The sequence below is a fragment of the Meleagris gallopavo genome, chromosome 22 (genome assembly GCF_905368555.1).
Source record: "Meleagris gallopavo chromosome 22, MGAL_WU_HG_1.1, whole genome shotgun sequence".
Classification (NCBI taxonomy): domain Eukaryota; kingdom Metazoa; phylum Chordata; class Aves; order Galliformes; family Phasianidae; genus Meleagris; species Meleagris gallopavo.
In genome coordinates, this window is record NC_139425.1 from 8,365,719 (window position 1) to 8,393,583 (window position 27,865).

General features: G+C 46.2%; 1 protein-coding gene and 1 long non-coding RNA gene across 4 annotated transcripts; one reads left to right on the plus strand and one right to left on the minus strand.

Moving 5' to 3' along the window:
* Positions 1-6: 6 nt before the first annotated feature.
* On the plus strand, positions 7-25,564 carry SLCO4A1 (solute carrier organic anion transporter family member 4A1). 3 transcript variants are annotated; one of them, XM_085241614.1, is made up of 14 exons: positions 105-122; positions 8,158-8,236; positions 8,512-8,597; positions 12,120-13,020; positions 13,826-13,916; positions 14,683-14,804; positions 15,028-15,139; positions 19,290-19,444; positions 20,083-20,278; positions 20,818-20,983; positions 21,641-21,813; positions 22,130-22,194; positions 22,717-22,865; positions 23,670-25,564. In XM_085241614.1, exons 4-14 carry the CDS (start codon positions 12,258-12,260, stop codon positions 23,817-23,819), a joined length of 2,142 nt encoding a protein of 713 aa, XP_085097740.1. In that variant the 5' UTR covers positions 105-122; positions 8,158-8,236; positions 8,512-8,597; positions 12,120-12,257; the 3' UTR covers positions 23,820-25,564. The 3 variants fall into 3 exon arrangements, with proteins under 3 accessions (XP_010720724.2, XP_010720723.2, XP_085097740.1); XM_010722421.4 differs by lacking the exon at positions 8,158-8,236 and having other exon boundaries at positions 30-122; XM_010722422.4 differs by lacking the exons at positions 8,158-8,236; positions 8,512-8,597 and having other exon boundaries at positions 7-122.
* LOC146542969 (uncharacterized) lies at positions 25,131-27,865 on the minus strand. The gene is made up of 2 exons (XR_014887745.1): positions 27,450-27,865; positions 25,131-26,134 (listed from the first exon to the last, which is right to left on the minus strand). It is a non-coding gene; the product is annotated as an uncharacterized LOC146542969 (long non-coding RNA).

Here is a 27,865-nt window from a genome sequence, read left to right on the forward strand (position 1 = left end):
TCTCCGCGCTCCGCCTCCGATTGGAGGAAGCTCACGTCCATCAGGACTCAATGCCCGCGCCCTCGATGCGGGCAGCGGAGCGCGGGGCGGCGACAAGAGGGCAGAGGCGGCAGTGGCGGCAGGTACCGGCCGGGGGGACCGGGACTGGGACCGAGATCGGGATCGAGTTCGGGATCGGGATCGCAGGGACACGGGAGGGATGGAGGGCTGTAGGAAGGATGGAGGAGCACGGGGTGGGTACCGCGAGCTGCTGGCTGCTCCGTGATACCGGCAGGGTTCTGGTTGCACAGCCGAACCGGGGACAGTGTGGGCTTTGGGAGCGGCGGGATCCCCGATGAGATCCCCTTCCCCACAGCTCTGCACCGCTCGGGGAGCCCCGAGGCGACAGGGATGGGCGCGGGAGGAAAGCCCCGCGATGGGGATGGGGAGCGGAGATGGGGATGGGGACGGGAGAGCGGGGTTGGGGATGAAGGAGCGGAGATGGGGATGGAGGAGCGGGGATGGGGATAGAGGAGCGGGGATGGGATTCTTCGCTCATGGTCCGGGGAGGAGCGGATGGTGCCATGCGGGTGTTGTGTGGTCATCGTGTGCGGAAACGCGTGTCTCGCTTCAAGGGGAAAAAAAAAAATAGCCACACGCGAATGGAGACTTTCCATTTGGGCTTTCAGCACGATGCTTTCAGAACAGTATTTTTTACCACCGTGTAACTGAAATTCGTCAGGACTGAATCATTTCTTCTTTTTTCCCCTTCCCCCACCCCTCCTGTTACCATATCTCTACGGAAAATTAGAAAGGTGCAGAGAAGGAGTGGAAAGTAGGAAGAGCTGGTGAGGAAGCATGGCACAGCGATGCTTACAGCAAGTGAAAAGGATGTGAGCAATACCAGCATCCTTATTTCAAGGGAATAGTAACTAAGTTAGAGAAGGAAGGCACAGGCAGCATGCTGGGCTGAAATCGGAGTGCTCTCATTGTTTGACCTATATTATTTTTGCTAATCTATTTGCTCAGTTGATATGAATCTGGAGTGTTGTTGTAATAAAAACGTGCTTTTCAGCTCTAAGTGCTCAGAAGACTCTTCTGGACATTCATCACATGAGTTTGTTGCATGTGCCTTTTATAACCATAATATAGGCTGTTTGATTTTACCGAGCAACACTACAAATGTGAATATATCCCAGTCTGCCACCTCCATTTCTCCATTCCTCCTCCCCTTCCCCCCTTTTTCTGGGCTCCAGTATGGAGTCGCTTCATTGTAAAAGCACACATTGAAACCGTATCTGATGGAGAACTAAAACAAAGGGGATCTTTAGAGACATATGCCTTGAGCTGTTGTAAACGTGAGAAATAGGATGAAACAGGGTGGGCGAGGAGAAGGGGTTAGTCAAATAAGGAAAAGAAAAAAGAAAAAAAAAGCGAAGTTATTTTTATGCAAAGAGGTCCAGCCTGCAGGCTACCGCAGATGATGTGAAGCGCTGCTCACAGCCCTCTGCCTTGGGGCTGACCGCAAACACCTGCCCTGTGTTTGGCACTGAGCGGTGTGGGTGTGCCCAGGTGTGCCCTGGTGTGCCCAGGTGTGCCAGGAGCCGTGCAGGACAATGCTACACGGATCCTGCCCTGAGTTACCTCCGTGGAGACCCTGCCCTGGGATGGCAAAACACACTTGAAACAGCCATCGATGCACGTTGTAGTTATTCCTGGCTCTGGGAACTTAGGAGGTACCTGAGCAAGTGCTTACTAGAAATCTATACAGGGATTAGAGATTCACAGACAAGAGGGAAGATAGGATCAGCCATTAACAAAAGAAATAACCCCTGTTTTAGGAAGATCAGCATACAGCTGCTCTCCCGCTCATGATTTCCAATTGCAACCCCTCGAGGCTGCCTTAGTCTCTTCTGTGTGCCTGAAGCATGCTGTGGTCCTGCTCCTGGTTTGGGTCTTTGCATCCTGCAGCAGCCTAAAATGACTCATGGCTCTGCTTTGTGCTGATGATTCTGTTCGTTCCCTGCTGAGCCCTTGTTCCGCTCCCCTTTACTTCACAGTGCACCAAGCCCTGCTACCTGCCCTTCTCTGAGGGCTTGGTCACAACCCATGGGCGAAGGTGCCAAATATTCTGTTTTGCCATTTGGGTTTGTGGTTTTGTTCGTTCTGTTCTCTGAGCTGCTGCTCATGCATTGATTACACAGACCCTGGGACGTTTTAAGTCTTGCACAGTCCCATTAATGCAATGATGAGCAGTGGAAATGCTTCGTAAGGTGCATGGTAGCACTTAGCAGAGCTGATAGCCTGCCGTTGGCCTTTCAGGATAGTGACATGCTGGGCATGGTTTCAAGGGGAAGGTTCCCTTCCCCCTTTGGGTTCTGTTCTTGATAAGAGGACGCTGGTGTTACAGCAGGGTGCAGGGGCTGTTACCCACATGCAGGGTGGGTAATGCTCTGAAGTGCATTGATATTCCAGTCTTTATTTCAGTGCCTGATATGAAATGAGTCCTGCTTTCTCAGGACTCAAAAACTGTGTTATCTGGGCCCACTTCTGGTCTGATCTCTGTGCTGATGAGCAGTACTGGGACAACAGCAGCTCTGACCACATCTCTTCCTGCCCCATGCTTGACACACAAGCACAGCACGTTAGCAGCTCCCCCAGCTGCCCTAGGAGCTGCTACTGGAGCTGCTACTCTCTTTTGCCTTTTCAGAATGTATTCAGTGCTAGACCTCCCCATGACAGTTCTGTGCCATCCTGGCCCTGAGCAACATCCCGGTGATGCTAACCTGGGCAATCCAAGAGCAAAGAGACTCTGCAAACACTTCCATGGAAAGTGCTTCGAGGGAGCACTCATCTGTTTGATGAATCCCAGGCAGAACTGCCCATCCCACCCCAGAAGTGATTGTAGATGAGTGCTCAGAGAGGGCCACTAAGCAGTGGATGTTACATCAGACTTTTTGTTTGTACTGACGAGAGCTTGAGATGAGTAAGTGTAGTATTTAATATTGGCAGAACGATGTTATTCTAACTTTAAGTCTCTCTTCAGGCAGAAGTATTTCTAAATCTGGGCAACTACCATATTGCTGGTACCAGAAATAATGTCATTCCAGAATTACCACAATGGGATTATGTCAGTGGTGGGAAATCTCTGTTTTATTCTTGTTATCCCAGTTGGGTGTTCAGCAAGGTGGAAATTCTTGGCATTCTTGATGCAACGAAGACGTTAGGTTGATCTCCCATTCTTTTTATATATATAATATATATTGCTGTGTGATGTCAACTGTCTTCAGCCACTTGAATTCTCAGATCTTGGGCTGGGTCTTCCAAGCATGAAAATGAAATGCTGACAAGTTTTTTTAACCACTGCTCAGTGGTATGAAGGAATTTGGGAGTCTTTTTCATGTGGAGAAAGCAAGGCCAAACACTTTTATTTCCCAAAAGGTACTTTAACTTTGCAGTGCTCCGAAAATAATCCAAGAAAAAGTACTTTTTGGCTTTTTTATAGATACGCTTTCACATTTGTGAACTCGTGTGCTTCAGATACACTGAGATAGGGGTTAATTTTCTAAATGGCACTAAGAGATAGAAAAAAAAAAATACATCTAGATGACGGAGTTCTGCTAAGCCATCCTAACCCACCATACAGAAATAAACAGTTCCTCACAGCATCTGAAGGGCATGGGCACTGCTCGATTTTCTGTTCCCTTGCATCCTCTTCTATGAAACTGCATCAATATTTTTGGCCTACCATCCTCCAAATAAAACAGATTTGAACTTTTAATTCAAGCTTGCTCTCACCTCACAAGCTGCACAGGAAACAAGAAGCCTGGCTCCTTGTGGGACTGACCTGCTCCTACTATGCTGTGGTATAATGGAGGCCAAGGCAGATGCCACAGGGCTTCACGTTAGCATAAGAATTCTCTCAAAAAGGGATTGCCTGTCAGTGCTTTCAAAGCAGCTTTACGCTTTGTATTGCTGGAGTGGAGTCAGTGCGGAGGATTCTGACCCTTCGGGCCAGATGCGGGGCTTTACAGCATTGCCCCTCAGACCTCATGAGCCCTTTAGTGTGTGTTCCTTTTATTTGGCAGAGAACCTCGAAGGGACTACTTTAAGATGCTGAAGAAATTGAATTTTAAATGAGTAAGTAACCAGGCTGTGTTCATGCCACACAGGACTGCAGGGGCTGTGAGAGGCAGGCAGGTCCTCAGCAAGGCAAACCAAAAAGTTCCTAAGTCAGAAACAAGAACCACGCCGTGCTGCTGCATGGGAGCAGGAATCTCTTGAAGGCAGTTTTCAGATTTCTGAGTAAATCTGTCCCCTCACAGCTGCTCTCTGAGGATGCACTTCTCATCCATGAGAGCACAGAGGGTACAAAGCAGAGGCCGTGCCCACAGCACGCAGGGACAGCAAACCCCTCTGAATTCCAGCAGATGTTTTGGGTTGACAATGGGAACATTTATGCCTGTTTATTCCTTTATCTCAGGAAGAAATACCATTTGGCAGCAATTTGTTCCCTGGCAGTGGGAGTGAATTGCTGGCCTGATTGAGCCTTGTGAGAGGAGAGGAGTGCCATCCTGTAAGAGCTTTGCAAAGCCAGCAGTGTTTGTGCTGGCAGAGCACACACCCACACCTGTGCACTCACTGTCCTATGGCCCACCTCACCACATCATCAGTGCTGGTGCTGATCTGTGCTGATGGCTTCAAGTATTTTTCCACCAGCATCTCCCAAAGCAATTTCGTGTCCACTGGTCAGCAGTGATTTTTACTCCTTGCGCTCAGCCACATGGAAGCATCAGGCCATAACACAACTGCCTGTGTGCACCCTGCTGTGCTTTGTGGCCATCCCTGAGACATTCGGTGCTTTCTGCATTAAGTCATAGCTGCAGCCATGATAGGGGATTGCAGCAAAGACATTGGTGAGGACTCCACATTTTGGAGGTTTCTAAGGAAGCAATGACTTCAGGCTGGCTTCTCAAAGCCTCCTGCAATTCTCAGGCCATATTATTCACCACGTAGCTTCTGCCTCTCCCCATTTGCAATGATCAGCAGTCCTGCACACTGCTTGTGTTCTGCCCTCAATCTCTGATCCATTCTCTTTGGGTCTGTGTTCCTGCCCAAATGTCATCACTGCTGTAGTTTGTGGTTACAGTACCAGTTTGGGATTTTGAGTCAGAGGGTTCCTTTGATGGGGATTATCATTTCCTCTTGATTGCATAATGAGGATATGTTTTTCTTAAAGAAATCTCCAAATCATGATGCAAACAAACCCCAATCTGACGTGGTGTTTATTTTAAGAGGATGAAATACGACAGTTTTGTTTAGCTCATCATTAGAGGGCAGATAGTGAGTACTTGGCGCCATGAGACTTCGAGGAAGCACACACTGAGTCAGAAGTCCTACAGCTACATGACCCTGAGCACCTGTCTGGTCTGAATGCCCTTGTGTCACATCAGCTTTGTGCCCAAGGGGTCATTTTGCACCATCTGGCTTTGTGCTAGATCAAATACAGTTTCTGTTGTTGTAGCTAACAGGAGACCAGAGTATATTCAAAATAATATGCTTGGCTAATCCAACAGAAATATGATTATATGCCCATTCCTGCTCCAGATCGTATCTGCACTAATGGGTGATTTAGAAACACAAAAAGTAGTGATGGTGGAGACATGGCTAGAGAGCCATAAACAAGCTGGACCTGATGATCTTTTCACAGTGGGCAGGAGAGACAATAGGAATGTCCAATTCCAATTAGATATTTAACTTCTAAACAAGTGATTAAGAGAGAAATTCCATTCTTAATGCAGAATGACATCTCAGGGAGTCATCTGAGTCAGAGAAATCAGGGTTATTTAACTATGTGTTTTGCATGCTGTAGTGCCTTCCTAGGTGCTCATCTGAGGTTAACCAAAAAAAAGAACAGCTGGAGTTCTATGGTAGTGTGCCAAATGGCCCATTTCAAGCAGCAAGTGCATTTAAGTGCTGTCTGGGAGCTCTGTGCTGTTCCTGTGCTTGGCAGGAATCTCAAGACTAATACCTCGGAGGATTAGAGAGCATCACTGAATGTTAAACAAGATCCAGGCTAAGCGGTGTGCACCAGTGAGCTTGTGCTCTGGAGGATGTTTGGGGAAGCTATTACTTGCTGATCTGGAAAAAAGTGAGCTTGTGTGGGTAATACTCTTCCTGTATTGGCTGTCTTTCCACCCTTCTCTCAGCCTGTATCAGGGACTTATGTGCTCTCTGAGGATGGTAAATGTTGGGGGATGCACCTTGTGGGTTGATTTGTGGGTTTTGTTTTTTTGTGTGTTGTGGTGTGTTTTTTTTTTCTTTTTTTTTCCTCTGTGATGTGTTCATCTCTTCTAATGTGCTCTCTTTATCTAATGTGCTCTCTTTATCCGTGTATTATCTGGGTTAGGACAGGAATTGGGTAGGAATCTAACCCACCAACATGGCATAAAGCTGGAGAATGTGTCTTAGAAGGCTGTGAGCTGCAGACATCCTGCAGCCTGTGCTGTATTGGTAGAGCAAATGGCTCACAGTGCATGGCTGGCCCTAGAAAGCCCACCTGCTGTAGAAAAGAGCTGCTGGAAAGCAGTCTCTTCCCAAGAAGAAGCAAAACATGAGTTAATCTGGATGTTGACATCCTACCCCACAGCCCACAGTATGTAAAAGTGGTGTAGAGGCTTTGTCCCATGGCAGATCTTCTTCCTCTGTGCAAGAATTCATAATGCCTGGGGTTTCATGTAGTTTTCTTCCCATGTTGTAGCAGCAAAGAAAAATGTGGAAATGTACATGTGTCTCCTGATTGCTTTGGGTGGGCTTTTTGCATGGGTGACAGTAGTAAGAAGGGCAGCAGTCTGAGCTAGGGTATGGATAGTTATGGCTGCGAGAACAACAGCATTTCTGCTCCTGCTGCGTTACAGTAAAGCCAAATTCCCAATTCCTGATACTCTGCAAGGGGAGAGCAGCTTGATGTAGTGCATGAATTGATTGTTCAGGGGAAAAAAAGCCAGATGGTGATATCTCAATGAAAAGCCTATTCCAGCAGTGATGCAACAGACAAGCATGTAGAAAACCATGCAGAGGCTTTGCTACTCCAGCAATGACTGTTGCCCTCTATTTATGAAGAGGATGCACTACTGATGTATAATGTTAATACACCATCTACACCTCATCTTACTGATGCCAAATCCACCTGTTTGTGGCAGAGATTCCCCAAAGTTTCATGGTATCATTTCCTCTTTTCATTTTTACCTTTGCACTCATCTAACCAGGAAGATTAAAAAAAAAATGTTCATGTAAATGGTGGTAGTATCAACATAATGATATTATATTTATCCTACACTCAGCATCCTCGTATTGCATTGCATAGGATGTTGGGTTTTTTAATATAATTGCTCTGATCTTTAGATACAGCAAAGAATGGCGTTTCGTTTTCATAATGTGGCTCATTCAGTTTGGTCATCTCATCCAAGATTTGCCTGAATCATCATTTCTTGGAAGCAAGAAGGGATATGTATAGGAACTAAGTGACAGTCATGGAGAAAAGCTGACTCATGGTTCATGCAGAAACATTGTCCTGGATATCGAGCTTCCTTAAACGTCCTTAAGAATCCAAATGCTGGAAAATAATGTGCGTTGATCTAGATCATGGGAAAATACTGGGGCTGCATCCGCGGTGCTGGCATGGAAACTTTCTCATCATTGATCAAACTTAGGGGAAGGAAAAAGACATTAAAGCAAGAGTGACATTAGAGAGAGGGAGTTAGGCATTATGGCATAAAGGAACCTTTTGTCTGGCTAATCTTTGCTGCAGCAGAATATTGTTGCCTGGTTAAATCTGCTCTGTGTATTGGCACGGCAAGTTTTTGAAGATGGGCTGAGGCAGCTGCAGCCAATTGCGTTTGCACAGATAAGCTGGAACAAATAAGTAAGCTCAGAAAATCTGGCTAGATTTATCTTCAAAGCATTTTCAAGCAACTAATTGAAAATTATCCAAGCCACCTTCCTGATTTCTTGCATATTATTGCATTAATTTGCCGGCGAATGGAAGAGTGCTTGGAAAACATACAAAGGATTTTGTGAGTGCTAAGCTTTGCTGGCTGGACGTTATTTAATTATAATTGTGTCCTTGTTCCGGTGATAATTCAAAGCCAGCTTCTGCTGCTGGGTTCTGTGTTTCAGACCCTGGTGGGACTGATCACTTGACAACACACCTCTGGTGCACCTGCAGCGCTGCCACTGGTGGGGAGCACAGCATTAGGTAACCGTGAGCTCTTTGGGTGTTTTCTCATTCCTGAAACGCGTATGTGCAGAATGGTGCTGTTCCTATTGGAATTGCTGATGAAAGGCTGCTCCTGGCAACAGCAGCCTCCCCCGTATTGCTGAGCCGAAGGGAGGCTTTGTAATAATGTGCTGTAAAAGGAGGTCCTCACATCCCCTGAGTAAAGTTCCCCAGCTGCCAGGACAGCAATTTGCAGTGTTGCACATCCAGAGAACAGCCCGGTCACCGCGTGCCTTCTTTTATCTCCCTCTCAGCTGAAGCAGCCCTCGAGCACAGCCGTGTTCTCACGACCACAGTGTGGATTTGTCTCACTTCTGTGAGGCTTTCCCCTGGTAAACCGGTGAGTGGATTACTCTTGATCCATATGGTGTATATCAGCTGCAGCAGAGTAATACCGATAATCCTCCGAGCCAAGTGCAAGACAAATTCACTGTTTGTTACTAAAAAAAATTAAGCGTCCAAACCACGATAAATTTATCCCTGTGTGGAGTGATAGCAGAGCCTCATGTGTGGATGTGAGCTTTTCCAAAGGCAGGTTGGCCATACAGCCAGGGCAGGCTCTCCTGTGGGTCAGGGAGGAGGGCAGTTGTTCCCCACTGGTTTGCAACACATTTTCAGATCACTTGTTTTCTCTCAGCAAGTGTGCTGCCATAGGATTGAAGAACTTATTAAATCTGCCCTGTGCTTGGCTGTGGAAAGCAGAAATGATGAGTAGATGATATTTGCCACAATAATACCTCATGAAATTCAAAAATCATAGAGTGAAAGAAAAGATTTGCTTCAGCAAATAGGATTATTTCGCATGCCAGATAGGAGTTAATTAGTGACATTAACCACAGGCCTCAGCAGAGACAAAGCTTGTTTTTAATGGGTCCTGTGACTTGTTAAGTGATCACCTGATGAAAAGCTTCTAAGTTTTGCCTTTTTGCTATTGATTTAATGCTAAATATTGGGGAGAGGGTAATCTTTACAAATTGCATTACAGAATACATGCTTTCATTGTTTGCTACCGCTGTAGTGTTGATTTGGTATTGTTGGCAGCCTGGAATCAACTGTATGTCTTCAAAAATAATAACAATAACGAGTCCAAGTCTTGCAGGACATCTATAGCTTTGACATAATAGTATTGGGACTGATTCAAAGCAAGCAATAACTCACCAGCTGAATCATTAAAAACAGAGATGAATGAGAAGCAATAAGTGGATGAATAACAACTATTAGGAAGTGCACGAAGTAAAGTTTTATTGTGTATGTGCATTTTTATTTTTATTTTTTTCCCTTAAAGATTATATTTTGTCCTAAAGTGGCACATGGCTCACGTGGAAGCTAATCTTCCCAGTGAATGTGTCAGATCCAGTTTGGAAACACTTGTGTGAGATAGCAGGCAGTGAGGTAGACACAGCATGCAGCATCGGGCTGCCTGCCCAGAGCACTGTACCACCCTTCTGTGCTGGTACAGGGCGGGGGACCAGGACAAGGATTGGAGCAGAGTGTGAGGCTGCTGGGCACGGGGGAGGCATTTGCTGCTCCTGGGAGGGATACACTGAAATGCTTCATTCCGTGTTTACTGATAACTCAATAGGATTAAGGGTAACAAAAGTCGGAAGGGAGGATGCTGCGGTCACTTGGAGCTGGTGGCCAGACGCGTCCTCCTCCAACTTTAAAGATGGGAAAACTTTAATGCTAATCTCTAATCTCTTCCTGGCTCATGAAATATGTACCGATGGAGGCATCCTGCTGCTGATAGAGGCAGTATGAGTGCTTCCCCCTGGGTGCCCCTTTGGGAACTCTTGGCTCTCCATCATACAAGTTAGCAATATGAGATGGGCTTATTTACCTGCTGAAGTTGGTGCTAGCAAAATCAGTTCCCAGCTAAGCAGCCTTCTTCATGGATGTAGTCAAATGTAACAACAACTGTGTGCAGTGTGTGATCTGCATCTGCAGTCTGTTGATTTACACTTTGGTACGTGACCCATTCTGCTCCCTAACGCCTGATCCAACAGCCATTCATCCCTGCTGAGTTTAATAGAGTGCTAAAGCACTCTTATTTATTGTTTGCAATATTGCGAAGATGAGAAAAATAGATTTAGAGCCGCAAGAGTCATAGGGACATTAGAGGAACAAAAAAGTGAAAAATTACAGTCATACATCCAAACTATTATCCTTTTATGCCAACGCATTACAAAAGTCTGTCACTTCAGCTAAACTTTGAACCTGCAGATAGTTTTTGCATTTCCCTGTGTTAGCAGTAGCCTGCAGGTTTCTGTGCTGACAGCACCCACAGACACAGCTCTGGGTGTGGCAGTGGCCCTTTTGCTGTGAAATTCACCCTGCCTCTGTACTATCATCAGATTCCAACAGAAACCTGGACACAGATGTAGTTGGTGCCCTCCGGTCCTCAGAATGGATTGTGAACATTACAGTTATTTGCAAATGAAAGGCCTCGTGCACTGATGAGTGCATCTCATCTGCTAAACCGGTGCTATTGTAGCACTACTGACATGCGTTTATATGGGGTGTATCCTCTGGCCTTCTGGGGTGGAAGCAAAACTTTGATAATCTTCTAAGCATCAAATTCTTCAAGCCTACCTGCCCTGGTGCCTCTAAGAACCAATGATAGAAGTCAAACAATTCTACTGTTTACAGGAATATTCCTGCCAACATTTCCAGGTTACAGCAATCTGAACATGGCTCATTTTACTGGGACAACAACCTCCTCTTTTCTCCCATTCCCTTAGATAAATCCAAAGAGGAATATTTTTATAGGAGGCTCTTGAATAAATATTGTCAGCAAATGTTGGGCAATGCTGAATGCTTTGAAAATATTCTGTAATAAAGCAGTTCTTTATGACAGTATTTGTTGCGTATTTAAGATCTGCACTCAAAAGAGAAGTTTCTTGTTTACATCATTTATAGTTCAGCCAATACATTTAACTAAAAATGCTCTTTTTGTAGAAATTTTCTTTTCTGTTTTTCTGCAATGTTGAGGTGCTGGGATGCTGGGACAGCACAGGGACTGTTTGAAAGAAGACAGTCTGCATTGGTATTCAAGTTAACATCAGCTGCCTGTGCCCTCCAGCTTGCTCTGCAGCAGCACGTAGTCTAATTAGTTATAGAAAGGATTTTACTGAATAGTTGTAAACAGATCTCAGGGCTGGGATAAAATCAATCCAACTGTGGAAACTTATCAGGATAATTATAAACTGCTATTAGAATAGTGTGAAAGAGAAACCAAAGGACTTCTAACAGTGGGAAACTTGTAGCATTCCACAAATTTCTCTGCAGGAAAAAGGGAAGGGAAAGAGGCTGTGCCTAAGAGGTGGAAGGTCCAGCATCAAACTGGGATCACTTTTAGGGAGAAGTGATGAAGGACTTCAGCAGGCAGAGAGCTGGTCTTTAGTATAGCTTTTTAATGCTCATCTTTTAAGATAAGAGGTGGTGGCTGTAAGGGAGGTTCAAGATGGATTTAGGAAACATTTATTCTCCAGAGTGTGGTGATGCACTGATATAGGCTGCCCAGGGAGGTGGGGATGGGTCACTGTCCTGGAAGTATTCAGGAACCATGGAGACGTGGCACTGAGGGAGATGTTAGTGGGATGGTGGGGTGGGCTGGGGTTGGACTTGGTGATCTGGAGATCTTCTCCAACCTTCATGATTCTGTGATTCTATAAATATAATTTTCTTTTCTGTACTATTAATGGAACCCCAATACCTGAGGTACTGGCACACTGTGGTGGAAGGCAAATGCAGCCAAACTGCACAGCGAAACGCTGGTACTTACTGAGAAAAAGCATTCTACAGAAGGAAGAAACATTATAGATTGTAGTATAGTAAAGTATACGTAAAACTTCTCTGTTCACAGATTACAATGATCCTGGCTCAGCCCTCTGCCATCTAATGTGTGTGCCAAAACTCACAGCCCCACACTAGGCACACGCTGACCGCCCCGCAGAGCAGCCCCAGCCGCAGCCAACACTGGACCCGCTCTGCTGTGCCGTTCATGGCAAAGCCCCATCACTTAACGGGAGAGAATGGCTTCCACTTCTCCCAGCCTCTCGTCTTCCCCAGCCCATCCGCTGTGGGTGAGGACAGCTCAGCCTTCAATTCGGCAAGCGGCACGCCACTGAGCAACGGCACTCCCAGCGGCACCGAGTCCTGCGGGCTGCCCCTCTGCGAGGCCAAAGGCATTAAATACATCTCAGCCGAGCAGGAGGAGCTGGCGTGTGGCTGGGGAGGGTTCACCCCTGGCTGCTTGCAGCTCTTCAACACCTCCAAGGGCGTTTTGTTCTTCCTCTGCGTGGCTTCCTTCCTGCAAGGCATGACGGTGAACGGTTTCATCAACACGGTCATCACCTCCATTGAGCGCCGCTTCGACCTGCGCAGCTACCAGAGCGGGCTGATCGCCAGCTCCTACGACATCGCCGCCTGCCTCTGCCTCACCTTCGTCAGCTATTTCGGGGGGAACGGCCACAAGCCACGTTGGCTGGGCTGGGGCGTGCTGGTGATGGGCCTGGGCTCCCTGCTCTTCGCTTTGCCCCACTTCACCACAGGCCGCTACGAGGTGCGCTCCTCGGCTGAGGTGGGCGTCTGTGCCGCCAACCAGAGCCTGCCCTGCGCTGCGGCTGCCTCCGGGCTCTCCAGCTACAGGTTTGTCTTCATGCTGGGGCAGTTCCTGCATGGGATGGGAGCCACGCCGCTCTACACGCTTGGCGTCACCTATTTAGATGAAAACGTCAAGACTAACTACTCCCCTGTGTACATTGGTGAGTGGCTGCCAAAGGGGCTGGGGGGAGGTCTGCTCCATCTGCTTTGGCAGCCCTGGGCGCTTTCACAAGAGGCGCTCCAAGTCTTTTGTTCCTGATGACAGACACGGTGATAAGTAGAGAGAAGCAGCTGTTTGGGAGGTTTTCATTATTTTTTTCCCCCTTCCAGTTATTGGCAGGCAGGCACTGCGAGTGCAGCTGGGCATTTTCGCTCCTGCAGTCCTGCAGAGCAGGAGGTGCTAGTGTTCCTGGCACAGCCGTCAGCTGAGGACAATCTCTTCTGTGTGCATGGCATCACCTTCTCTAGCCATCAATCATGTCCATGCAAGGCATTGCCCCTTCAGTGCCAGAGCACGGGAGGAATGTTTGTTCAGATGCTGCTGGTGCAACATACAGTGCAGCTTCACTGAGAAAGGATGCTCCGCTCATAATTTGTAGAATCATTTGAGTTGGAAGGGACCTTTAAATGCCATCTGGTCCAACCCTCCTGCAATGACCAGGGACATCTACAGTAGGGTGCTCAGAACCTGCTCCAACCTGACATTAAATGTTTCCAGGGACAGAGCAACCACCACTTGTCTGGGCAACCTGTTCCACAACAGACCAGACTGAAAGGTCTGAACAGACCTTCCTTATTACCCCTCTTTAGATACTGAAAGGTCGCTATGAGGTCTTCCCAGAGCCTTCTCTTTTCCAGGCTGTTCATTCCTCAGCACTGCTGTATTGTGGGTGTCAGCACTCCCCAGCAGCAGTGCATCCACTGTAGTTCTGCAGGTTCTCTAACACCATTTGTTTTCCCTTTCAGCTGTTTTCTACACTGCTGCAATCCTTGGCCCTGCAGCGGGTTATCTGGTAGGAGGAATGTTTCTAAATATTTATACTGAAATTGGCAGAGAGTAAGTGGCTAAAAAATAATCTTGTTCCTTTTCCTTTATGCTCTGTGTTTCCTTTGGGGTAAAAAAAAATCCAGGAAAATAAGTCAGTGGCTGGGGGGAAAATACCCGCTGTGTTCAGCAGCATTTCTGTGGGGGCGCTGAGGCTGGAATGGTTGATTGCAGTAATGCTGTCACTGGAAGAGAATTGCTCATGAACCTGTCAGCCTAAATCCTTCCTTATGCTGCACTGCCTGCTGTAATGAGGCTGGGAGCAGCAGGTGAATTTTTTGAATGAGTTCCCCCATCAGGCCAGGCTGCCAGCAGTGCAGCTTTTCCTCCTGGCTATCTGGCCACAATGCCTGGTCTGTCTCTCCTTGCTGTTTATCGCTTCTAATTTATTTTATCACCTCTTAGCCTTTGGCAGATGAATGGGCTACAGTGGTTGAGTGGGTTTTAGGGGAAGGGATGGGTTATTTCCACCAGCTGTCTTGCTGAAAGGGTGTCTCTGGAATGGAACAAGGCTCACTGCAACCCCCAAAGCAGAAATGAAATGAGATGAGGTGAAACATGTAAGCAAGAGATTCAGGCTCACTAAGTGCTGTGCATCTGTCAGGCAGGACAGATGGTGGACATGGCAGAACTCTCCAGGAGAGGCAATTTCCTTCAGTGATGTCCCCATCATTCCCCCAACCTCGGCCAGCTTTAGTGAGGGCAGTGCCCAGCTTTCCCCCTCCGTTTCGAACCACCACCTCTCTCCCTTGTGTCCTTTTGGTTTTGTCTCTTGCAGGATTGACATCTCCCCAGAGAACACGCTGTGGGTGGGGGCATGGTGGATTGGCTTCCTGGGGGCTGGAGCAGCCTCACTCCTCATCTCCATCCCCATCCTGGGCTACCCCCAACGCCTCCCAGGTAGGCAGCCAGCAGGGTTGGGCTATGCCTGCACCCTCCTGTAGCTGGGGAGACAGGAGCGGACATGGAGGATGAGCTTCTAGTGTTCAAATTGTAATTAATACATTAATTTCACCCCTCAGCTCTCCAGCTGCCTGTTTTCCTGCTGGAAATCCACCCCTTTGGTAACACCCATGTCTCATGTCTCACCTATTCCTTGTTCCCATTTGCCTCTCGTTTGCAGGGTCCCAGAGGTATATTGTTATGAGGGTGTCAGAGGCTCATCAGCTGAAGGATGGGAGCCACAAAAAAGCATCAGATCCAGACTTTGGGAAAACAGTTAAAGACCTACCTCGGTGAGAAAGCTGCCCCAGAGGGTGATGCACAGGGAGCTGGCTCATTTTGGTAGAGACAGTCACCTCCTTCACTGCCTCTTACAGGCTTTTTTGTTTGTTTGTTTTGCCTTTGTGTCTTCTGATCCCCTTTATATGTTACTACCTCTTAGCTCTCTTGCAAAGCAACAAGTGAAATCTCAGGGCATGTCGTGTGGGCAAGCACACTTACACAGGTTTGGTGGGAAATGGTTTAAAGGAATCCTGGAACTTTGAGTAAAAACAAGTAAGAGGCCAAAATGAAGTCAAGTCTTGGATCTTTGAAATCATTTATGATTTTCTGTTGCTGCTGTTTTGAGTTTTATTTAAATGGAAATGCTTCTTTGTTTACTTGGGTTGGCTTCAACTGAGCACGGAGTTGTGGGTACTGCAGAGAGATGTGGGTATTGCAGAGAGATCTGGGCATTGCTTCATTTTGGAGGCGAGCTTGCCATCAATAAAGGGGTTTTTCTTTTTTGCATTTCTCCCAGAACCGTTCCTAGGGAGGAGTTTGCATCTGTATGTGATGGCTGACATGTTGCCAGAGGCCGTGCTGCTGTTATTTCAGAACTTTGTGCAGGTAGAGGAGGGCTGAAACAGGTGCTCAGTGCAGGAGCTATCAGCAGCACTCCATCCGTGTTGAGTAATGCAGGTTCTCACACAGTGAGGGGTAGTTAAAAATCCTGGAGACCTCATAGGAAGTTTACCAGGGGTTAAGGCAGTTTCATGAAGAATATTACATGGAATAGATTTCAATACTGTTATTAAATGGCATACTTGACTTGGTGCCATTTTCCAAGGTCATGACTTATTCTCCACACGGAAATTAAATTCAAAACCTGCATTTAAATGATGATAAAGTTATGACTGAAACCAACACAAACTGGGCAGCAGAGAGGGATGAATTCAGGGTTTTATGTTTTGCTTGCTTACCTTGAACAAAGCTGCTACTATTCCCAATGAGGACTGTCCTAGCAGTGGTTAGAGGTGTCCTGGGACCGTCTTCCTTCACGCCTCATGCCCTAAGAATGAGCACTGAAGGCAGCTTGGCTCATCTCACACCATTCAGATCAGTCCAGCTCTTAACGTGCTTTTTTCTTGTTTTTAAACCTCAGAAATTTCTTCTCTTGTGAATGCAAAAACCCAGCAGACATTTGTATGCCCTGGTTTTGATTAACGAAAGGGAAGTGCCTTAAAGGCTTGATGTTCTGGAAACTTCCATTAAGAGGAGACCACATCTGTCTGCAGCTCTTGGGTACGTGTGGCCCTGTGCACAGAGCAAGGCCAAACAAAGCTTTTGTTTAAGTGACGGATTGGCTGCTACAGATTTTATCAGAGCACGGACAGTAAGAGTCTCACAAAGATAAGAAGAAACACAAATGAAATAGAATACTATTCCACACCATCAGGTTTTTTCTAAGTGAGCTTAATGCATTGCTGTATTCACGGTGCTCCCTAAAAGCAGGAGCGTGCAGGAACAAAGCCCAGACATCTTAAGCTTCAGCCCTCCCTTAGTTTTTGGGCTGAAAAGGTGTGATAAAAGAGCACTTTCCTTCTGCTTCCATATGATTGCTTGCATGGAACGTCCCCTGATGTTCAAAGAGAAGACACATAGAGCCATAGCAAGGCAGCACAGAAGGCTTGCTCCTTGCTAGCAAGTAAGGTGGAGCTTGAAGATCACTCATTCCTTTGCCAGTCTTCAGGGCAGAAAGCTACAGCCAGTATTTCACTTGTCTCCCTTGGGCTACTAGGCAGGATGGGGCTTTGGCATTTGTCATGGCCTTACTACAGCATCGGTATGGTAAGGAGAGGATGTTTTTCATTCCTCTGGGACATAAATGCTCCCCTCAATCCACTTGGTGGTGGTGGTGACAGCAGATGTCATTGCTGTGTGCAAATCCCTGTTCACGTGATGTAAGATTGCACAAATACTCATCTATCACTATTAACTGCTATGTGGTGTTACAGTCTGGCAGCTTGCTGTCCTGGGCATGCACTGCTCCTCAGATACATTCCCCATTCACTTAACAGGACATTACAAGAGAAAAGGGTGCCCACGTGTCCGTATGAGTAAATATTTGTAGGATGAGGCTTTTATACGTGGTAGGGTACTTCTGGGAGTGCTGAACTCTCTGAAATCACTTTGGCTGTGAAATCCAAGGGCTGCCGAGACTTCTCGAAAATTATGTGGTTTCTGGGTGTGACTAAAATCCTGCTGCTAACGATAAAAAGATATGTTGACTTTGCTGAGGTTTCATATGCATTATTTCCTAAATACCTCTTCTGTCTGCAAACAAGAAATGACGCAGGTCATTCATCATGCTGAAAGTTGTTCCTCTTAAATTTCCTACCTGCAACCTTTGTCCAACAGGCACAAAGTAATGCTTTTGCCAGGGAACAACTCTCCTCTTTTCTCTTGAACTGTAAATGGTGAAGGCATTGTATGTTTTCTACAGCAGTCACAAGGCCCACAAGCAGTGTTTTCTAGCTAAGAGATTAGGCTTTTTTCTTCTGAAAGAAGCACAGTTGAAAAGACCATTCCTGTTAAATAGTTTAGTAAATTAAGACAATCCCAATGGCTGAAAATGGTTATTATAGAGCCCTCTGAAATCAAGGTGTAAGAATGTGTCATATATATGTATTTCAGCCTCTTTGTTCTATTGACCACTTCATTTGGGTTAAACCAGGTAAATCCCTAAATTCCAACGTATCTGATGCTGAGCACCGCACACACTTAGTAGTTCTGCAGTAGATTTTCTCCCATTTCACATTTCTTCCCAAGCAGTAGCTGTTAATTGACAGTGCCTCTCAGTTCAGTGAGCATCCCCCTGGGTCCCAATGCTGCTGCTGCAGTATGATGAGGCTGTGCCATACCCCAAAACAAGACAATTTGCTGTACTGGTCTGGGCTAAACTTGGGGCAAGTTATGTGGCAGAATTTCAAGCTCGTTACAAAATGCTCCCTCCAAAGCAGCTCTCTTAGTCCAATATCCGAGATAGTGGGAAATAATTGAGGCCATTCCATGTGCCTGAGGGTGTTTCTGTGTCTCAGAGATGGAATTATTGCTGGATCATCTTTCTGCATATAAATGACATATGGCAATTTTTCATGAATATCTCTGGCTCTCTACTAAATCCCAGTCGGTCAAAAACAAAATGTATTGTTTCAACTTAGATGTTAATCTTCACATAAAACTATGCTTAGATTGTGGTAGAAAGATTGCTTTCTGTTTTCCTGTGAGATATAAAGTGTTTTAGAGGTGCTTCCTCCATGCAGAAAGTCTTGCCTGGTATTTCCCACAAGCTGCAAAAAAAACGTTTGTATGAGGACATGTGTGCACTTGAGAAACACATGTACATAGGTATATAACACAACTTTGTTCCCAGCTCATAAATGTTTAACACAGGAGTCCCAGGATGACTGCCATTAGGGACTGCTACAACCTTGGAGTGACTGAGATTTGGTGTCAAATAGAGTCCCTCCACAGTTATCCCATTTAGGAGTGGAAGTTATTACACGCTTTGCATCCTGGACCCAAATGTTGGAAAATTACCACTGAAAAGACCCAAATAGAAGTGGTGGTCACGTGGGCATCCTTAATGCAAATTACATTACACACAGTGCTTTTATTTGCTCATCCACACCCATGTAGACCCATCTGGTGCCTTCATGAAGTCCACAGAGAAAAATCCCATATTGTTCCTCCAGTTTTAGTTATTTGGCTGACGTTGCCCTGATTCCCTTGGATCCATCTGTTGGTGAGGCTATAAAAGCTTGCGAAGGTAAGCTTGTGCCTGAGGGTAGTTAAGACCACAGAGTCTGGCTGCGTTGTAGTAGCAATAGCAGTAGCCACACAAGAGGTGTTCTATAATAAGGCAGAGTTCAAGGGCAAACTTGATTCTCACCGTGCAGTTGAATGGGGAAAAGTCAGGATATCCTCTGCATCCTTCTTTGACTGGTAGAACTCAGTAAGTTGAAGTGGAGAAAGTCACTGCTCTTTTAAAAGCTCCTATCGGGATTCTTCTTTCCATGGGATGCAGTATGGTGTGATGCTTCCCTGTCTTACATGTGGAGGGAACACATCTGAAATAAATGTGCCACAGCGGTTCAGTTCCAGTGTATTTGTCCTTCCCAGATCAGTATTGCTGCTCCTGAAGAATCCCACCTTCATCTTCCTCTGCTTAGCGGGAGCGACGGAAGCCACTCTCATTGCCGGGATGTCCACATTTGGACCCAAGTTCTTGGAGTCTCAGTTTAGTTTAAGTGCCTCTGAAGCTGCTACCCTTTTTGGTAAGGAAATCTGGTTTTGCTGTGTTTTTCAGTTTTCACGTAGAATGAGACAAGCACACTTTGCCATTCATTTACAGAAAGGTAATCGTCTTCCACTGTTAGGCAGGGAAGATCATTTCCTATCAGCATGCCTGTACCAAGTGTGTTTTGAGAGCTCTATCTACTGACATCAGTAAGAAATGCATCACTCCTGTAGCCATCTGTCACTACCTAGAGAAAGGTGAAAAATTGTTTTCAATTTCTTCTTGGACATAACCAGGCAACGTTAACAACCGCCTCTAAGAATAATACTTTAAAAGAAAATGGGAAGATCTTCAATTAAGTCTTGCATTCCAGACCAAGAAAGTTTGATCTGAGTTCCACAGTTTCCAAACAGCTATCAGTATTCACGATGTGCTCATTAAACTGTCTCTTTTAAGATCTAGAGGGAAAAGAATTTGCCTTACCAGGTTCAAACCACATTACCCTAAGAACTGTGGAGGTTCACTTATTGTAGCAAATTTTCCTAAACTCCCACCAAAAAGCAACTCAACAACCAAGGGGTTATCCTCATGCAGACACACCGCATGTATGATAAATGAGAAACTCTTCATTGATATTTATAAATCTGCTTGTTCTTTTTTGTCTCCCTTTTTCAGGCTATCTGGTTGTGCCGGCTGGAGGCGGAGGCACATTCCTGGGAGGATTCCTTGTGAATAAATTTAAACTCCGCTGCTCAGGAATCATCAAATTGTGTTTACTTTGCACAGTGTCAAGTCTGCTAGCTATTTTCATTTTTTTCATTCACTGCCCTAACATGCCAATGGCAGGAGTAACCCAGATGTACAACGGAAGGTAATAACCATGTCTTGTACTGTGTGGCCCTACTTGGAATATAGTGCCAAACACATGGGATTGATGTTGGCCATTGCTTAGGGTTAGAGATGGAAGATAATGTCCAGTCAGTCTTAGAGGCAGATACTGAGGGTGAGAACCATATCCCCAGAATACATATATCCAAACTTTTGCATTTAACTGGGAGTGTAAGCCAGCAAGAAGGGCAGCAGCAGCAACATCTCAGTCTCTCTCCTCTTCTGTTGTCTTCACAAGATCTCCCTCTGTACAAATAATGTGGTATAGACTAAAAGTGGGATCTCCTGTTCAAAAGTAGATATCTCCTTTTGATCTGGTCATTAAAGCATCCTTTGTAGCTACAGAGCACAGTTCTTGTTTCATGGCTACAAGTAGGTGAGATGAAACCCTTCCCAGGCCTGGTGTTACATTCTCCAGAGCTCTTTTGCATCTTCTATTTCTCCTCTTCTCGTTCTTTACCCTTTTTCATCCTGGAGAACCGTTCTGGGTCTCCCCACTGACTGTTCCCATGCTTCCTTCAGCACTTTGCCTGGCGGCCAGCTGAACCTGACAGCAGTGTGCAACGCAGAGTGTGGATGCCTGCAGGAGACCTACAGCCCTGTCTGCGGAAGTGATGATGTTATGTATTACTCTCCTTGTCATGCTGGGTGCAGAAAAGTGTCTGAAAATCTCCGGAATGGCAAGAAGGTATGTCCCACAGCCACTGTGTATTGATAAGGCAACAGCACACTATCTTTGGAATGTTTTGGCTGGTTCTGCAAAAGCATACTCAGGTTTGGGCTTTGTTGCAAGTCAGTGTAAAAGGCAGAGATAGCACGGAGCAGATAGAGGATGCGCTCAGGGACCACCTGGAAGGAAGTTAAAAGGTTCCTGGAGGTCACCCTGCTTCACTTCCCTCAGTGTTCCCAACTTTGATTTTGCCCCACTCTGGGTCAGACTGCACTGAGATCTATGGGATGTCAGCCAGGGAAGGAGGGAAGCTTGCTGAGCACCTAATTCCTGTGCCAGTGCTTATGGGGCTTGTTTTGGGTGTTCAGTGCACACGATGCACCTCCACATACTTTCAGCATACAGCTTATAGACGTAGGAAAATGCTCAAGATAGGTAATGATCACATTCAGTGTTGAAGTGCTGCCTGGCAAAGTTGATTTCTGTTATTTAATAATCTGTTTTGAAGTAGGTATGTCAAGAACACAGCCTGATTTCTTTTTCAAGAGGAGCAAAACGCACCAGGAGCAAAACCAGCTGCTTTCTGCCCTCTCCAAATTCATTTCTTTTTAAAACTCAGTCCTGCCTATCACCATGCTCTCCCCAGCCATCTGCTCACCAGCCTTTCTTTCCCAGGTCTACCGTGAGTGTAGCTGCATTGAGAAGACTCTCCTGCTTGGCCCTGGTGAGGCAGAAGCAGGGAAATGCACTTCCCCTTGTGCAAAAAGGACTCTGCTGCTCTTCTTCATGTTCGTGGTGATCCTCTTCACCTTCCTGAGCAGCATTCCTGCCCTGACCGCAACGCTACGGTAAGCCCAGGATCCTCTGCAAGAAGCCTCAGTTATCCCCCCTCCATTTTACCCCATTGGCACAAGGTCCAGGAAAGGCGTGATGGGAACTACCAGATTGGAAAGAGAAGGGATAAATCCCTTCATTTCCTAGCTGGGAAAGCAATTTTTAGCACTGGCAGCTCTTTCCTCTGACATTGGTCACCCAGTTTGCAGTGGCATAGGGGTTATGCTGCTCTGGGACAGACCTCGGTGTGCAGGGCATGGGAGCTGTGTGCAGGGAAAGTTGGTGCCATGCAGCCTGGCAGAGCTTCTGAACTGCCCTCTTCTTCCCCAGGTGCGTCTCCGACAGGCAAAAGTCATTTGCACTTGGGATCCAGTGGATCGTGGTCCGAACGCTAGGTACAGTACAAAGTGGCACAGCACATCTGTGTGGTCTGTTGGCTTTGAAGAGCGTGCCCCACTCTGTTACATGTTCAAAAGAGATTGGATTGGAAGTGGAGGGGGTAGGACATGAGGTGTTGAATGGAAGATGTTTTCCCTTGTTTGCCATCCTCCAGAAAAGAAACTTAATTCAATTTGCATGGAGTTTGCAAAATGAATGAGGGATTCCATAACGCAGCACAGATGGGGCAGAGGAGAACGTCCTGGCAGTGTGTCATTATTTTAAGAAAAAAGGAGCAGAGGCATTGAAGGCCCTCCTTGGTACCTGTGCAAGCAGTAGGTCAGGGTCAAAAGTCAACTAACTGGCCTCTTAGCTCTTGAAATTCAGCACGCTTTGGGCACAGCTCTGAATGTCTGCAGGAGGAGTTTGCTGCATCATAGTAGACACAGTCCCTGGTGCATTTCTGCTGGCACCTTGTGTCTTGCAAGGCCGGTGCACAGGTTCTGCCCAGTCTGAAGATTTGTTCTGTCTTCCCACAGGAGGTATCCCTGGCCCCATTGCCTTTGGGTCAATGATCGACAAATCCTGCCTGCTCTGGCAGGACCAGTGTGGTGAGCAAGGCTCCTGCTATGTGTACCAGAACTCAGCCATGAGCCGCTACACCCTGGTCACCGGGCTGGTCTACAAGGTGAGGTTGGTGTTTCACACTCTGATCAAGCAGTGTTTAGGAGGCAGCATCTCATGCTGGGGGACACTCTTACAGAACTGTGCTATGCCCATCTGCCCACTTCCAAAGCCAAATTAGACCTTAAGTCAAGAAATATCCTCAGGGAAGGCAAAAACTTCTCTTGCTTCTCTTGCTCAGCAGGTAACGGTGCTCCAGGCACTATTCTTTTAAATTCCCATTACATTCCAAATTACAGCTTCTGTTGCACCGTAAGAAAAATCTCCTCTTTTCCAAACAGTTACTGAATGATTTTTGCTAAAAAATGGAGTAAAGTATATAACTGCAGTGTTAGTGAGTGAATGATGCCATTGTGGGCACACTGTAAATAACCGTTTCCTGATTGCTGCTAGAAAATATGAGAGCATAGCTGTGTGATTCCTATTTATTAGCTGAAAGCCATCGTTTCAACTGCTCCCAAGTAGGCACTTGATGTAGAGATCAGTGTTTAGCAGTTATTGTGACAAAGTGGCTTTCAAAATCCTTTGCACACTAAAGCTCTGCTTTTCTGGTTTGTACCCAATGAGGGCTGGGCATCTGTTTTTGAGGAGAACAGGGAGTAATGAGATATAAGGAAAGATTTCATCTCAGAAAGAGCAATCAAACACTGGCACTGGGAGGTGGAGGTGTCATCATCCCTGGAGATGTGGCACTGAGTGACATGGCTTAGTGGGCACGGTGGGGATGGGCTGATGGTTGGACTTGATGATCTCAGTGATCTTTTCTAACCTTAATGATTCTATGATTCTGTGATCTTGGTGGCTGCAGGTGCTTGGGACAACCTTCTTCACCATTGCCTGTGTGCTGTATAAACCACCGCTGACAGAATCAGCCCCCGGCAGCTCAGACACATCAGAAAATGGCAATGGGGACCTCCAGGAAACCAAACCTTCGCTCCCAGCTGAGGAGGATATATGAAGCTGTGCACATGCCAGTGACTTTCTCAGTCTCAAAAATACGACAAAAAGACATTATGCAGCCCCAAAGTTTTTAATTATTAGTAATATTATATTTTTTTTTTTTACTTCAGGAGAAATAATTTAATTATTCACTGGTGTGCTTGCTATTTTCTTAACAACGGAAGCACGTTCCAAGTTGTGTGCAGTTGCATTATAAAGTTATTTAAATTTATTTAAAGAAAGGGCTACCGTAGCTTTATTCTCTGTCTGTGACAAGCAAGGACCATGATCTCCATGAGTGGAAACAGACACCAGTAACTCCAATGGAGTGAGTGGGGTTGAAGCCACTAGAGGATCCGGTCCCTAATATCTCAGTTGTAAAGCCAACTGTAGCAAAACTTCCCATGAGACTTCTTGCCTGAAAAGACACCTGCTGTCCTGCAATCTGCATTGCAAAGATGACCGGCCCTTAAACTTCTGGATGCAAAGCAGACAGCCCAGCCAGCACTGTCTTCCTGCAACACACAGCTTCACATCAGTTCGTGCTGGCGTCCTCCAACCTTTTTGTTTAGAAGCAGAGCATCTAGTTATGCAAGCTGGTATTCCTGTGCAATGGGAGATAGGTTTGGGAGGAGGTTTGTCCAACAAATCCATCAGTACACTACAGGCAGAGATCCCTGGGAGCTGCTGAGCACTGTACTTCGCTGCCTTGTTTCCTGCAGGGTTTACATCGTGGTGACACTTCATTTTTTTGTTGTGTTGTTGAGAGGTGATGCCTTTTGCAATGTACCGTGCAAAACTTTATTGTGTTTCTTGCTGTTTGTTGGATGCAGGAGGATGTGAGATATGGATCTATGTGATGCTTCTCTTCAGTTGCCCTGTACGATGTTGTTTTTGGGTACATGCAAAAAGTCAGAATGGATTTATTTTTGTCTTGACTGCTAGCTTAAGGGAGAGCTCACCGTAATGCCAGACTGCTTTGTGGAAAGGAGATGCTGACCTATACCCAGTGTGGTGCTTCAGGCAGAGAGGGCAGGGTTCCCAAAATGGCTTTGAGTGTGCACCTGCAATACTGACCAGGAGTAAAGGGGGGGGGGAATTTCAGCATCCAGCAGGAGTTTCCCTGGCTTCCATCACAGCCCCCATTGGGTCAGAGGCTCTGCCTGCCTGCATTTGCACAGCCTCAAGGTTCAGGTACAGCTGTGGAGGATGGGGAGGGCTGTGGGCAGCCCTGGAGGTGCTGCACTGAGTCTTCTGTTGAACAGGACATATGTTACTGAGCTGCATTGCTGGCACTGCTCTGTGCCAGGTGCTGCTTGGAATTGCTCTGTGGTTGTTTTGTATATTTTGTATATTTATGCCTTTGTAAGCAGACACGTAATGAGCATTTTTTTTTTTTTTCCTTTGGCTGCTTAAATGTTGTCAGCTGGTGCAGCATGATGATGAAGGGCACAATGACTACAGAATGCAGGAGGGCCCTGCTGCCCCAGAGGGTCAGGATTGGACACGTGGATGCAGGAATTGACCTCAGCACCACCCAGACACCAAAGGCTTCTTCACAACCTGACCTGGTTTTTGAGGCACCTGCAGACATGAGTTTCTCTCCCCTCTTTGCCCTTCCCAACTTACAGATATTTTGGGTACAAGCAGGGATCTCAAAAGGGGAAAACGCATGAATGTATTTTGGGAACATGTTTTATGTATGATGTATTTATGAAAGGTAGAAATTTTTTTAATATATAAATATATATACAGATATCACAATGCGATCCTTGTACTTATTAAATGAGCCTTATCTTCTGAACCTCTTGTTTCCAGAGCAAAATAAAACACTGGGGTGGGGTGGGGGAGGGGATTATCCTGATGCTGTGGCACTGATGAGGGACGAATCCCCCCTAACAGGGCACTCCTGGTAGGAGTTATGTAGGTGTACAGGTAACTTAGAACGAAATATTTGAGAGTGTGTTTCCTGCTTCCATATGAAGTATTATATTGCTATAAAAGGCTTAGAAATGTGATGGGTATTTCCATGCTGCTTGTGTGTGTGTTTCCATCATCCTAACAGGGTCCATCCAACTGGTGGGACAGCAGGTGACACTGAGACCCTGAGGGTGTGTGTCTTATGGGGATGTACACATCCTTCTAGGGAGGATAATAGCTTTTGAAGGCAAAATAAGCTGATTGGTTGCTGAGGAAGGACCAAGAGGGGAAATTCTCTGCCGCATCCGTACCCGCAGTGACCCTTTACAGCCACACGACGTCTCCCAGACCCACGCTACGTAAATGAGGGCAAAGTCCTGCGTCGGCTGTCGTTTGCTGAAGGGATGATTCACACTGTTCAAGAATGCAAACAAACAGCAGTTGGTATTCAGGAAATGTCACAGGGAGGTAAAACAAATGGGAGCACGCGAGGGGCTCTGAGCAGGAAGAGCCGCACGCTATTTGTTGTCGGCAACAACAACCCGGGCAGTCAATGAGCCTTTCTTCTCCAGCTAAGAGTTTGCAAACTTCCTGGAGGTTTTAAAACAGCAGCAAATAAAGCTGTACGTGTGGTTCAGAGATGAAGTGCTTCCTGCCCTGGTTTGTCCCATCCCGGAGTGCACAGAGGGGCCAGGCAAATCCTATACCTCGTGGTACCTCGCAGGGCTCTGTCAGTGGGAGCAGCAAATAACTAGAATGCACTTTTTAATGGGGTGATGGTGGAGAATCCACCGGATTGACAGATTTTTTTTTATTATTATTATTATTTTTTATTTTTCCCAGCATAAGAAAGCAAGCTCTGGGTGCCGCTAGATGGCAATGGAGACAGCAGCACTGTGGAGTTGGCTTCAGCATCGCCGGTGCTGCCCGCATCCCTGTGCTGTAACAGCAAATATTGGCTGCTCCAGGAAACAGGTCAGTGCACTGGATTCCAGGTTGGCACTACCAAAATTTTAAATATATTTTAAAAGATCCGCATAATGTCCAAATTGAACTTTCTAGTATCTAGAAGAAGAAATCAGAGGTATATCCAGGGAAAGCAAATATCGTTCATAGTCAGGAAGTGATGCAGCACATGGGGGTCCAAACAGAGCAGCTGCATTATCTTTATGGAAGCTGCTTAATTTGTATTCGAAGCCTTTCCTTCCCAGGCAGGGATGGAGAGCGCTGAAGCATCAATCAAAAGGCAGTTTCTTTCTTGATATTTTCCCCACGTGATTTTCTCCTTCCCCCAGATGTGACCGTTATTGGTCCAAGTCTTTCAGCTCGCTTTATGCTGAAGACAGGCAGAAATTGCCTGTAAAAATCCTAAGCCTCAATGTGGGGTCCTGCACTACATCCCAAGTCCGTGGGGATTCAAAGGAGCAAAATGTGCCAATGTTTCCTTCAGCCAAAATAATTTCATTTGGAGCAGAATAAATGCCAAAAAAATAAATTGAAAAAAAAAAAGCAGTCTCTTACTCAACTGTACACCTGGCTTAGGAGTACAAAATCTGTTCTGAGCAGAGCAAAGTTTTGAAAACCTGTGAAAGCACAGATAAAGCCTTCCACCTCAGAAGGAGAATGAAATACCATGAGCTGTCTCAGACCTTGAGGCATTATGGATAAAATCTTCCAGCCATATAAGCAACAGCTATGAAAAACACATTCAGCAGGAAAACTAACCTACCTGCATCACTGCATGCCTCCATTCCTAAGGATGGAAGCAAATCTTTTTGCTGCTGGTGGGTACTGAGTGGATCCTCAGCTGATGTAGATCACTGCAATTGTTCTTCACTGTCTAGAGCAGACAGTATGCAGCACTGGGAATGTGGAGTGTTCCTGTGATCTGACCATGTAAGAGAGATTGGAGTTGGCCAGCTCTGCATGCAAGTAAGAACTCTGCAACACAGCTCATTGTGCTCTGTGCTCAGTGTGATGATCTGCCCAGGAGCATGGGAAGGAAATTCAGGGTAATATTTGTTTTTGCTTGGGGGGGAAAAAAAAAGAAAAAAGAAAAAAAGTCAATAACACAGATCTTGATGCATGCACTGAAGAAAGTGTATTTGTGCTGTCATCTTTGTTATAGAGTCCCTGACCTCCTGT